Below are 12,361 nucleotides of genomic sequence, written 5' to 3'. Positions count from 1 at the left end.
AAATCTCCAGCATGGGGAAGTGGGATGAGCTCGACTTTTCTCAACATCCTTTTTATTTCCCTCTAGGCTGCATTTTATTTACACATATGTACATTTATTATTATTGATATTTTAATTAAAGATTATCTGGATAGATATATCTGATCTGACTGTATGACTTCTTGGATAACAGTCAGTAACTGTTAACCAAGAAGAATATCATTTAAATTAAAGTTTCATTTTTATGTGGTTTGACTGCTGTATTTTTTAAACCTACTTAACAAAATTAATGTCATTCAGCTGTGAGGGTGGAGAGAAAGAAGAGAAGATGAATCAGGACAGACAGGGGAAGGCAACAGGTTGGTCTAATATTAGGTAATGAGCCAACAGCTACTTAATCCCAAGCAATATTTTTTAAACATTATTTTTAAAAACTGTATTAAGATCGGTGTTTTTTTTATAACTAACATATAATGCTTTTTTGACCGCATGACTTAGTGGAGAACACCAAAGACGAGGGATGAAGGAGACAGACATGAGGTCAGTGATAAAAGAGACAAGTGATGACATCAGGTAGGAATAATTAACTTAGAGAGGCAACAAAAACCTATAGCCATGATGGTTTGAATTTAAGTATTATATTTTATAAGTACATGAATAATAATAATAATAATAAATATATATTTATTTAATCAGTGAATAAATAAAATACAAGAAAGTAAGACCACACAGAGCGCATGTCCAATGCTCTTTGATTGTTTTCGTCACCTGTCATGGTGGCAGACACTATCCACCTTATTCCTGGGAGGATCATTGGGGAAACGATTATGGGTCTTACTTTTGGTGCCCACCAGAAGTACTGCTAGTTCATTAAACAAAGGAAATTACTTTGTACAACCTCAAATTTAATTGTCACACCTGGAACTTGTCCGGACCTGTCCAAATGCAAATGACCCCATCTGTAATAAGTCTGTCATACTTGATAAGGCAGAATTTAGTTGCCCATGTTTTATTAAGAATTATGTGTCCAGGCTACTGGACACATAATGGTAATGACTTCCCTAAAAATGCTTGATTTCAAAGGTAAACAATCTCCTTTCACACTGAAAGGCCCATTTGTAATGTTTTCATTACAAATGATTCATCCTGTTTGCAAGAAACATGTAAGAACATTTCTTTTTCTGCAAACAGTGTACCTTTTGATTTATTTTGAATCTGTTGGTTTCTATCTTTCTTTCTCTTTCTCTTCATTCGATCTACTATGCACGTAGATTGAATGAAGGTAATCTACATGCATAGTTTTTCACCCTAAGGAAGACAGTAGGAGGAGTTTGTTGTGGCAAGAAATGTTATAAAGAAGAATCTGCTTAGGGCATTTTAGACTGAACAGAAAAGATACACGTACTATGGTCATGCAGAAGGTTTTCCAAGGCAGAAAAAGGAAATAAGGTAAGTGAAACATTGGTGATCTTTCACAGAAACATAAATTTGGTCTTTATACTATATTTCTACAACTGCGTAGTTGGTTTTTTTGGTTAAAAAATATAGTTGAAATATGGTGTGGGAGTGAATAAAGTTTATTGTTCTTTATCCCTTTTCTGTTTCACAATCCTTATTCTGATAAAAGAAAAGTTATTTTATAAAACTACAAACAACCACATGAATTTAATACCATTTTGAAAACTACACTGTGCGTGTTAAAAATGAGCCTGTACAGTCTTTGGCACATACAAGAAGCGTATGACGTGGCACACTTCCTCAATGCTTACTGAATAAACCAGAGATGGAGAACGTGGTTTATTTTAAAGTGCTATTGAAAGATATTTAAGATGTACAATTTGTTGCACATTTAATTATTACATACAATTTTAAATATAAAAGAATATAAACTGTTGTTTTTTTCACAGTGATGTAAATGAAAACTTGCATATTCCTGTGACTGAAGGTGAAATTAGATAAAAATGAGAATTGTTTAACTCCAACAAAAAGAAAAACATATAAAATGATACATGTGACAAATTCTTAAGGACTCTGAACATTTGAAAATAATGGCACTTCTAGTTTTTTATGCTTAAATATATAACATATATGGAATATTTTGGGGGGTAACTGTTTTATTTCTTTGGTTTGACACTGTGAAATTGTTTAGAAATTGTAAAGAATTTTAGAGATTTTCTCTGGACTCACTCCGTTTCACCTGAGGCTGCCTGACTACTCACCCCCTCCACTCCTGTTGTTCCTTAATATTTGACAAGAGCTTTAAGTGAGACTGGCTGATGATTGGCTTCTGCCCTTCTCGATTTGTTTTTATATCTAACAGTCTATAAGTTGAACTAGCTAGATGGACAGGATGGTTCAGACAGGTAACATGCCAATGCAGTTACATCAGAAACTGGTTTCCCTGCATTGAGAAGGCATACTTAGAAGGAAGAGAAGAGCACCACATATTCACCTTAAAGACTCATATAAAGCCTGAATGTTTTTGTGGATCTTTTAGTACAAGTAAGTACAATTTAGAAGTCCTGTCAGCTAGACTCAGTTTACTATTATTCTTACCTCTGGCTTTTTGCCAAACAGTATCAATAAGATGCAGCAAGTGAGATAAAAACAAAGTTGAAAATTGATTCCTGTTTTAAGTTAAAGAACGTAAGTGAAACAGACATAGGAAAAATGTTGACATCAAATAATAGTCGAGATATCTTTTTATTTTTATGTTATGATATTAATTACATGACCACTCTCTTATCTGTGTGCTCTGCTTGCTTTGGACAGTCAGGTGTTGGAGGTATCCATTTCAGAGCCAGCCTTGGAAAGTTTGAAGGTAAACAATGAAATAACCAACTACAATACATTAAGAACTGTAGATAAAAAGACAGCATATAACATATATAATATAAAATCTGGAAAAAAATTAAAAGACCACTGCAAAATGATCAGTTTCTCTGATTTTACTTGTTATCTAGGTATATTTCAGTAAAATGAACATTGTTCTTTTATTCTATGAACTACTGACAACATGTCTCTGAAATTACAAGCAAAGATTTTGTATTTGCAGAAAATGAGAAATGGTCAAAATAACGGAAAAAGATGCAGCGCTTTCAGACCTCAAATAATGCAAAGAAAACAAGTTCATACTCATCTAGAAACAATAATACTAATGCTTTAACTCAGTAAGAGTTCAGGAATCATTACTTGGTGGAAGAACCATGATTTTTTAATCACAGCTTTCATGCGTCTTGGCATGCTCTCCACCAGTCTTTCACACTGCTTTTGGGTGACATTATGCCACTTCTGGAGCAAAAATTTAAGCTGTTCAGCTGATGGTTTGTGACTATCCATGATTACTTTCCAGAGGTGGTTTTCAATGGGGTACAGTGCAGTGGTCTCTTACTTTTTTCTGGAGCTGTATATATATCATATGTGTGTGAGAGATAATTAAGTGTTTTTTTTTTTCTTTTCTAGGTGCGCATCTGTGTCTGGTGTCCTTGTAGGCCTATATTAAATCCCTAGTTTCATTTTATTTGTTTAATTAGGGTATTTGTGAGGACATGCCCAAGACAAAGAAAGTAAGATGAGGAGAAAGGAAAAAGCATAATGATTCACTATATGTGTTTTCACAGTCATGAATAGTAATGAAGCTCAACCCTCAGAGAAGAGAGACAAAAACATAAAAGGAAAAATTGAAAACATGTCTACATCAGCCGCCAGCAGTGCAGGTAAGATTTTTTGACACCGACTCCTGTGAATTCATAAATACTGTAGTTGTGTATTTTTGTAAACTGCAATTTTTAAGGGCTCTGAAAAGAAGTTTGTCATTAAACTGTACTTATGTTCTGTTTTTTAGTTACTCCTGAACTCACACTGGTGTTAATTGGGGAAAAAAATTCTATTGAGATTGGACCAAAAAATATCTTACTGGACCATGACCAGGAGACACATGAGAAAGAGTTTTCATCCAGATTGTATGACTTATTGGGTCGTCAGATATCTGTAATTAATTTGCTCGGATTTCCAAGTATTGACACGATTCCAGTAATTCCAGAACATCATGCCTTTATCTTGCTGATAACAAATGACCAGCATGAAAACCAGTATACATCTGGACTGCAGTGGTTAGAAGAAACACTGGGAAAGGAGCACGGCTCTTATGTGATGACAGTTGTGACTCATGATGACTCAGATGAAAATAGTGAAAATGAACTTCAGAACCTGAAAGCAAAGAGCAGTTTTTCTGAAAAAAGATACCATACATGTACAAGAAGTATGATGGATGAAAAGGAGATAATAGCTCTTTTGAAAAAAATAAATGACATGGTCTCTGAAGATAGACGGATGACTGGAGGAAAAGAAGCCAATCCTGATGATACATTACAAACAGGTAAGACTATGCAAATTATTGTCATACGCTTGATACTTTTCCCTAAAAAAAAGTTTAAACCCAGAATTTATATGTCAGAAATCCACAGCCACAAGAGAAAGCATTGATCAAATATTACCAAAGTTAGCATATCACCTGAAATCTGGAGATTATGCTTGTCAGTGTTTTCTGAGGGAGAGAAATGAGGTACAACTAGAGGAACCATGCTTTCACAGTACCAATCTGAAGAAATCAGTACAACATGCTTATCAAAACTGAACAGACTGTTGCACCCCGATACCGGTATTGGGACACCACCACATACACCCACTCGACGCAAAGGTGCTTACTTCTACACCATTGCTTGTGTGCGTGCACATACACGCGGGTGCACAAACACACACACAAAGTATTTTTTCTGTCTTCACAGACACTTTGCACTGACTTCCATTAATTTCACATTTTTTTCTATATCCCAACCCTGACCTAAACCTAACCTACACTCACTTCATACTGTAGTCCTAAACCTAACCCACAATCCAAAAGAAGTTCCTCTTCTTATGGGGCCCAGGCTTTGGGCCCTGTAAAGAATAATCTGTCTTCACATTGTAGTATTTGTTGGAAAAAGGGACCTTACACCATATAAAATACAAGGCCACACACGAATTCACACTTATACACCCATACAAATGCAAACTAAATATTATCAAAAACCAGGACCAGGAGTTTGCATAACAGTAAACAACCATGTTATCTATCACCTTAAAGAAGGAGAGGATGCATCAGATGCAGTTAATAATTTGAGGCATAATATGGCCAAAATGCATTATGTCATTATGGCCATAATGCCAATGAGATTACAGATCTCAGCCCAATGTCCCCAGGCTCTGCGTCCTCAGTGGAAGATGTGCTGGTGGGATTGAGGAGATCTTCAAAGTATTCTGCACAACACCCTCACAATAAATAGTGTTGGTGATGTACCACTTCCCATGTCTGGGTGAGGAAACACTGTTTCCATTGATTGCACTCATCATAAGGGGTCTTTGGGGTGCACTTTGTCTGATCTCCCTCCTATGGCCTCTCTGCAATGAGTGTCCCTACTAGGGGCACAAAGCCCCTAACTGCAAAACTCTTAGGATCATTTTGACACTCAAACCCCTCCACCCTGATATGGTGTAAACATGGTTTGTCTGAAATAATCTGAGAGATTCTATGACTTATCTGATGTGCACAAAAAAATACCTCATTCTCACATGATAGTATCTGGTGCTCAAAAGACAGCATGTGGTGTGCATGAGAACATTAATTTAGTTATTTTTCCTTCATTGTCCCGTTAGGGCTCGGTATTAACCAGATAAGCAGTTTGTCTGGTTAATACAGATGTGCTGAAGATCATGGCCATGGTCTTTGATCTTCAGGACCATGTGTAACAGTCATGGTTTTAGTTTAATTCCTATAACATTAATGACTTCCTTTCTCAAATATCTCACCTACGTTTTTTAGATTAAGCCCTAGACCAATCAGTATTTCTTTGTCTAAATATAGGTGAAATTTCAACATCGAAATTAGATGTTGGAACTACTAAAAGAAACAGAAAAAAGGCATATGTCACTACAACCTAGAATCTCAAGAATTGCAAGATGAAAACACGTACCAGAACCTCAAATACAATCGTACTGACTAAACTTGCCATGTCAAATGTCTTACTTATGTTTACTACCTCTCACTCTGAAATAGATTAGAAGATATTCATACCTAAGGGTAACAGAAAGACCAGTTAACTAAACAAGCAAATTTTTAAATTGTGGTTGGGAGGCTGCTTACATGGAGAGAACTCATGCATGCAAGGGGAGAACATGCAAACTCCATGCAGAAAGAGCACAGGTTGGGTTTCAAACCCAGAACATTCTCGCTGAAAGGCAACCATGCTACCAATTAAGTGTCTCACTTTTCAACCAAGCAACTATTAATGTGAATATTGCAAAGGAATATTAATCTTTTTGATGAATCTAAATGTCATTGTGGTTCTGCAGGCACCTATGATGTGAATCTCATTGAAAAGGAATATAAGGTTAGTAGCTTTAATTAATTAATTAATTGTGTGATTGATTATTGAATTCATTATTTTATTTATCAACAGCAGACAGACAACACTTTTGAACAAAAGAGGACAAGATATTTAAAAGAAATCGAAACACTGCTCAGACGACTTGATCTTCAGGATAAATGTGAGAAGTTGTTGCTTACAGACCTTCTTAAAATAGGTCTTCCTGTGAAACAGTGTGATACCACATCAGAGAAAGATCTAGCTCGTGTTTTTCTACAGAGGTTGATGATGTTAGATTATAAAGCTAGATATATCCTGGTACAACAATCTAGCCCTGATGTGAGAAATTTACAATCTGTTCCCGGCTCTGATAACTGTGACACTGAAGAAAATGACATGTACCAACTAATGAAGAATAGTGCAAACATTGATGAAACAGATCCATCTCATATTCACCCAATGGATGTTCAAATGGCAGTATTTCACTGCTCAGACAGCTTCCTTAAACAGAAAATGATCACAAAGCTGGCAGAGTGTCAGTATGCCTTACCACTGCTTGTTCCTGACATCAATACAGATAAAATTGAGTGTCCTCTGTGGACATTTAGACAAATAATTAAAACATGGAAGAAAACTGAAATGAAAGGAAATGTAAAAACTGTCACCATGAAGAGCATGCCAATCTACAAAGCTCAGACTCCCATGGTTTCATTTTTTCGACTGGGCTCCATGTCTTTGTCCAAATCTCAGCTGATGAATGCCTTGATCAACGACCGCCACAACACATTCTTCCACAGAAACTGTCGAGGCAGCACCAAATCTCGTCATTTGATGGATGGGGTGGCAGAGATTGCCTGGTACTGCCCTGCTGGAAAAGACAATGATTTCTTTACTGACTGCATTGCCTTCTGTAATCTTCATGGGGATTCTCTAGAAAATGGAAAACAGCGTGAAATCCTGACTGAAATGTCTTCAGTCATTGTTGTTCTTGTACCAACTCTGAACAATAAGGATGAAAACTGGAAAGTTGTACTTGAGCTTATGAAGTCTAGAAAATCCCTTATTTGCCTCATTGCTGATGATAGCTGTGGTGCCAGAGTAATAAAACATGGAAAATACCAAATGGGTCTGAATGGTAAAAACTATGCAGATATTTCGGATCAATTAAAAGAAATTATTCAAAAACTTTTGTCTGGATCAGACAAATCTTTCCAACTTGAATCTATGGCCAAAGTTTCTAAAATCACAGTGGACGAAGATGAGGAAGTCTGCAAGAAAGGCAAAAATGCTTTCATGGAAATAGTAGAAAGTTTTAAAGAAATGGATGTTTCTGAAATCAAAGATAAATTTCTCCCTTGTCAAGGCCAGCTGTGGCATGATTGGTGTAAAATCAAAAAAGAAACTTACCATCTGAAAGGACAAATAGAGAAGGAAAGAGCTCAAAAGGATGAGCAACTTATGGAGCTACGACAGAAACAATCTGCTTGCACCAGGTCACTGGCAGATTCGTTCACTAAGTTCATTCTTGCCTGTTTGACGTCAGAGGAAAAAAAATATTTCCTGACATGGACTCAGGTCTTAATTGATGCTCTCTCCACAAACAGTGTCTCTTTAGTTCTTCAAAATTATAATGCAACCTGGTCAGAGGTCTTAGATCTAAAGAGGAATCATGATAAATCTGCTCAATTAAAACAAAAACAAACTGAGCTTGAACAGTTGTCAAAAAAGCTTCAATCAGCAACATTTGGTCTGGAACACATCTTCAGAGAGATGGGACAGATCTATGAAGCTCATAAAACACTGAATAAACTATCACAGGGCCAAAAGCCTGATTGGACTAAATACCCTGAGCTTGCTGCAGATCTGATGATATCAGGACACCCAATGGAGCTGATGGATGGGGATGCAGGCCATGTGCCTTTAAAATGGATCTCTAGTCTCTTACAGAACGTCATAAAGAAACTTGGTGACCAGAGAGTCTTTGTGCTGTCAGTTCTGGGTGTACAAAGTAGTGGAAAGTCAACGATGCTGAACGCCATGTTTGGCCTGCAGTTTGCAGTCAGTGCTGGGAGATGCACCAAGGGTGCCTACATGCAACTGGTTAAACTGTCAGAGGAAATCAAGGACAACTACCAGTTTGACTACATTCTAGTTGTAGACACTGAAGGACTGCGAGCTCTTGAGTTAGCAGGTAATGCTACCCTTCATCATGACAATGAACTTGCAACATTTGTTGTTGGTCTGGGAAACATGACATTGATCAACATCTTTGGTGAGAATCCAGCTGAGATGCAAGATGTCCTACAGATTGTTGTGCAGGCTTTCATGAGGATGAAGAAAGTCAAGCTTTCTCCAAGTTGTGTGTTTGTCCATCAGAACGTCACAGATATTACAGCAGCAGAGAAAAACATGGACGGAAAGAGACGCCTGCAGGAGAAACTGGACAAGATGGCTCAACTTGCTGCCCAAGAGGAAGTGTGTGATGTTGAGTGCTTCAGTGATGTCATCACATTTGATGTGCAAAAAGATGTGAAATATTTTGCTCAGCTGTGGGAGGGAAGTCCACCAATGGCTCCTCCAAATCCAGGTTACAGTGAAAGTGTCCAAGAACTGAAGTCCATCATCTTGTCTAAAGCCAAACAGTCTACTGGGATCACTCTGTCACATTTCAACAACAAAATCCAAGACCTGTGGGACGCCTTGATGAATGAACACTTTGTTTTTAGTTTCAAAAACACCCAAGAAATTGCAGTTTACAGAAAACTGGAGGTCCAGTACAGGAACTGGACTTGGGCCCTGAGGAGTGAGATGCTGAACATTGAAAACCAACTTTATCCTAGAATTGAAAAAGGCCAACTGGACAAAGTTGAGCTCAGTTACCTTAATAAAGAAATGAGTGAAACATATGAAGAAGTAACAAAAAGTATGTCAGATTACTTTGAAGATGACAAAGACAAAGAGTTGTTGGTTCAGTGGCGGGGCCAATTTGAGAACAAAATCAAAGAGTTTCATGAAGAACTTGTGAGAGGAGTGAAAAGAAAACTGGATGAAGTTATTGAGCAGAACAATGCTAGAAAAAAGCTTGACAACAAAAAGACAGAGTTTGAAAACAATCTACTCCAGAAGAGCAAAGAGCTCGCTCACCACTTAAAATGCATTGATGATGAAGAGAAACTAGAAGCACAGTTCAACGATGTTTGGAGTCACTGGGTTAAGGAATTAACCTCTGATACAAAACCCATCGAGAACATAAACTTGGAGAAAGATCAGCTAGTTGTCCTTCAAGAACTTGGTGTTGAACGTGGACTCATTGATGAGTCAAAAAGAAGTGAGAGATACAAAAATCTATCAAATACTGGAGTTTATTCTCATTACGTAACTGCAAAGAGGAATATGAGAGTTTTACATTCAACAATACAAATAGGTGATTTTTCACATAAAGAACAGGAACATATAAGATCATTCATAAATAAGGTTGAACAAGAATGTCTTGAGGCCATTAAGAGCAAACCTGTTGCAACAAGAGGTTACAGGTCAACCTACTTGCAGGAACTTGCCAAAACTGTCAAACAAAGAGTGAAAGACTTTGAATCAAGGAAGAAATTTACATTCAGGAAGGAGTTTACAGTTGATCTTTCACTGCATGTGTTTGATAGGGCTGAAGGTTGGATTATAAACTCCCACAAGATCTACAGAGAGAAAAATGATTCTCTTGCTTATTTGGACATCAAGAAAAATGAATATTACAACATTTTCAGAAGCTTCTGCAAAGGAAGTTCATCTGCTGTGGTGTTTGGAGAAATTATGTGTGAAAAACTCAAAGTCTCTGCTGTTGAAGCCGTCTGTAACAAGACTGGAGTTGATATTGCTGGAGAGATGAAGTGCAGTTTCCCAGCATTCAATGGGAACAGACTGAATTTAGAGAAAAATGTGTTGGCATCTCTGGCAGAGAAAGAAGACTTTAACAGATTCATCTCCTACATACAAAATCCAAGAAATCAAGTAGAAGCTTTCATTGAAGAAGAAGTAAAGAAATACATGTTCACGACACAGAAAGTTAAAGCCCAGAATATCCTGAAGAAAAATGTAGAAGAAATCAGCAGAGTCATCAGTCAGGCTTTGTTTGAGGCAACAGATGAAGTCAAAAAGAAAAAAGGAAACATAGAAATGTGGGTGGAGGAATTTTCTAGAAAACTAAAACCAAAGTTGATACTTGATACTGTTAGTTGTCAAAACTTCAGTGACATAAACAATTTTGACTTCCTTAAAGAAGAGATAGAGAAAGGCCTGGAAAGCATCACAACAGAGATGAGCGAACTCTCCCTGGAAAAGGTGAATGACTGCAGACAGAAACCTGATCAGATCCTGATTGATCAGCTGTGTAACTGCTGCTGGGAAAGATGTCCATTCTGTGACGCTGTTTGCACCAACACTTTGAAGGACCACAGTCCTGAGAAGCACAGCGTTCCCTTTCATCGACCTAATGGAATTAAAGGTTGGCATAAAAGAGGAACAGTTGATCTGGTCATTGATTTCTGCACCACATTAGTTGCAAGTGATGGAAGTTTTCACCCAAAACGTGACTCAAAGCAGGCAGTTCCTTTTAAACAGTATCCAATTGCAGGAGAACCATTTGCTTCATGGAGCATTACAGCTGACAACTCTAAGCTGGACTACTGGAAATGGTTTATCTGGCGTTTTCAAATGGAACTGGAAGATTACTATAAAAAGAAATTCCAGGGTGATGGGGAAATTCCTCAACAATGGAAGAATTTCAGTAAAAATGACGCGATTCAAAGTCTAAATGAAATGTGTAGTTTGTGAGAAAACTGCAGCTGTTCATAAAACTTATCTCATTCCTAAAAATTTTTATTTGATTTCTAGCCGTGAGCAGAAACACTGATGTTTAAGGCTCTTCAAAATAAATGGGTTAGCCCAGTGGTTTCCAAACATTTTCTGTGCCCTCCCTATGGATTACAAGTAGGGAGAGTTAGACTCTGGCTCTCTCGTTGAGCGATGTATGTATGTGAGTGGGAGGTGGGGTGCGGGGCACAGACTTCCTTCGATGTGTGTCGAAGGGGTGGGGGGGCTAGATTCTTAGAGTCTTCAGAGACTCTCTGTTATACTCTTCCATCCACTCAAACACCCCCCTCCCCCTCCAGTGGACACAGTGCGAACAGCGTTCATCCTTGTTTTGTTTTTTTTCTCCATTCATCCATACCACTTCCCGTGCCCCCCCTGCAATGGCGCAGCGCCCCCCACAGTTTGGGAACCTCTGGGTTAGCATATGATTGAGATATACTTTAAGGTCAGTATAATTGAAATGACTTTGAAAAACATCTGTATATTTTACTTTAGTTTAATGTTCAGTCTTCTTGTTTCTTATTCTCATTATTTTTCAGTCAAAGATGGTACTTGGGATATAAGCTTTGGGATGTCAAAGATGGCAATTGATATGGGTGACAGTATGTATGCCTCTTGCCTTTTTACTTAAGTGGAATCAGTTTATCATGACCTTTTTCTATTATATTTTAAAATGGGATAAATATATTGTAAAATTAAAATCTTAATCCATATGTTTTTGAAGAGCAATGACAATCATATTGAGCCAGTCAATAAATATCATAAAACACCACACATGTGAAATAAATGAACAAGATGTTATTTTTCAATGAGCAACAATTTAGTTTTTTGTTTATATATACACTGCTCAAAAAAATAAAGGGAACACTCAAATAACACATCCTAGATCTGAATGAATGAAATATTCTCATTGAATACTTTGTTGTGTACAAAGTTGAATGTGCTGACAACAAAATCACACAAAAATCATCAATGGAAATCAAATTTATTAACCAATGGAGGCCTGGAGATATATATATAAATATATATATATATATATATATATATATATATATATATATATATATATATATATATATATATATATATTTTTTTTTTATTTTCGAAAGATAGAG

The 12,361-nt window shown here is 37.0% G+C and overlaps 1 protein-coding gene across 1 annotated transcript in view; it reads left to right on the top strand.

Annotated features, from left to right (window-relative positions):
• Window positions 1-12,361, top strand: part of LOC106950679 (interferon-induced very large GTPase 1-like) — a 38,823-nt gene that overhangs the window by 21,016 nt on the left and 5,446 nt on the right. The window contains exon 12 of the mRNA XM_015037690.1: window positions 9,235-9,758. Coding sequence (XP_014893176.1) covers window positions 9,235-9,758 — 524 coding nt within the window. The remainder of the gene's footprint in view (window positions 1-9,234; window positions 9,759-12,361) is intronic.

This window comes from Poecilia latipinna, unplaced genomic scaffold, assembly GCF_001443285.1.
Source record: "Poecilia latipinna isolate Pla-1442-1.1 unplaced genomic scaffold, P_latipinna-1.0 Scaffold417, whole genome shotgun sequence".
Taxonomy (NCBI): Eukaryota; Metazoa; Chordata; class Actinopteri; order Cyprinodontiformes; family Poeciliidae; genus Poecilia; species Poecilia latipinna.
Note: the sequence above shows the minus strand (reverse complement) of the source record. Positions and strands in the feature narration are given on the sequence as shown.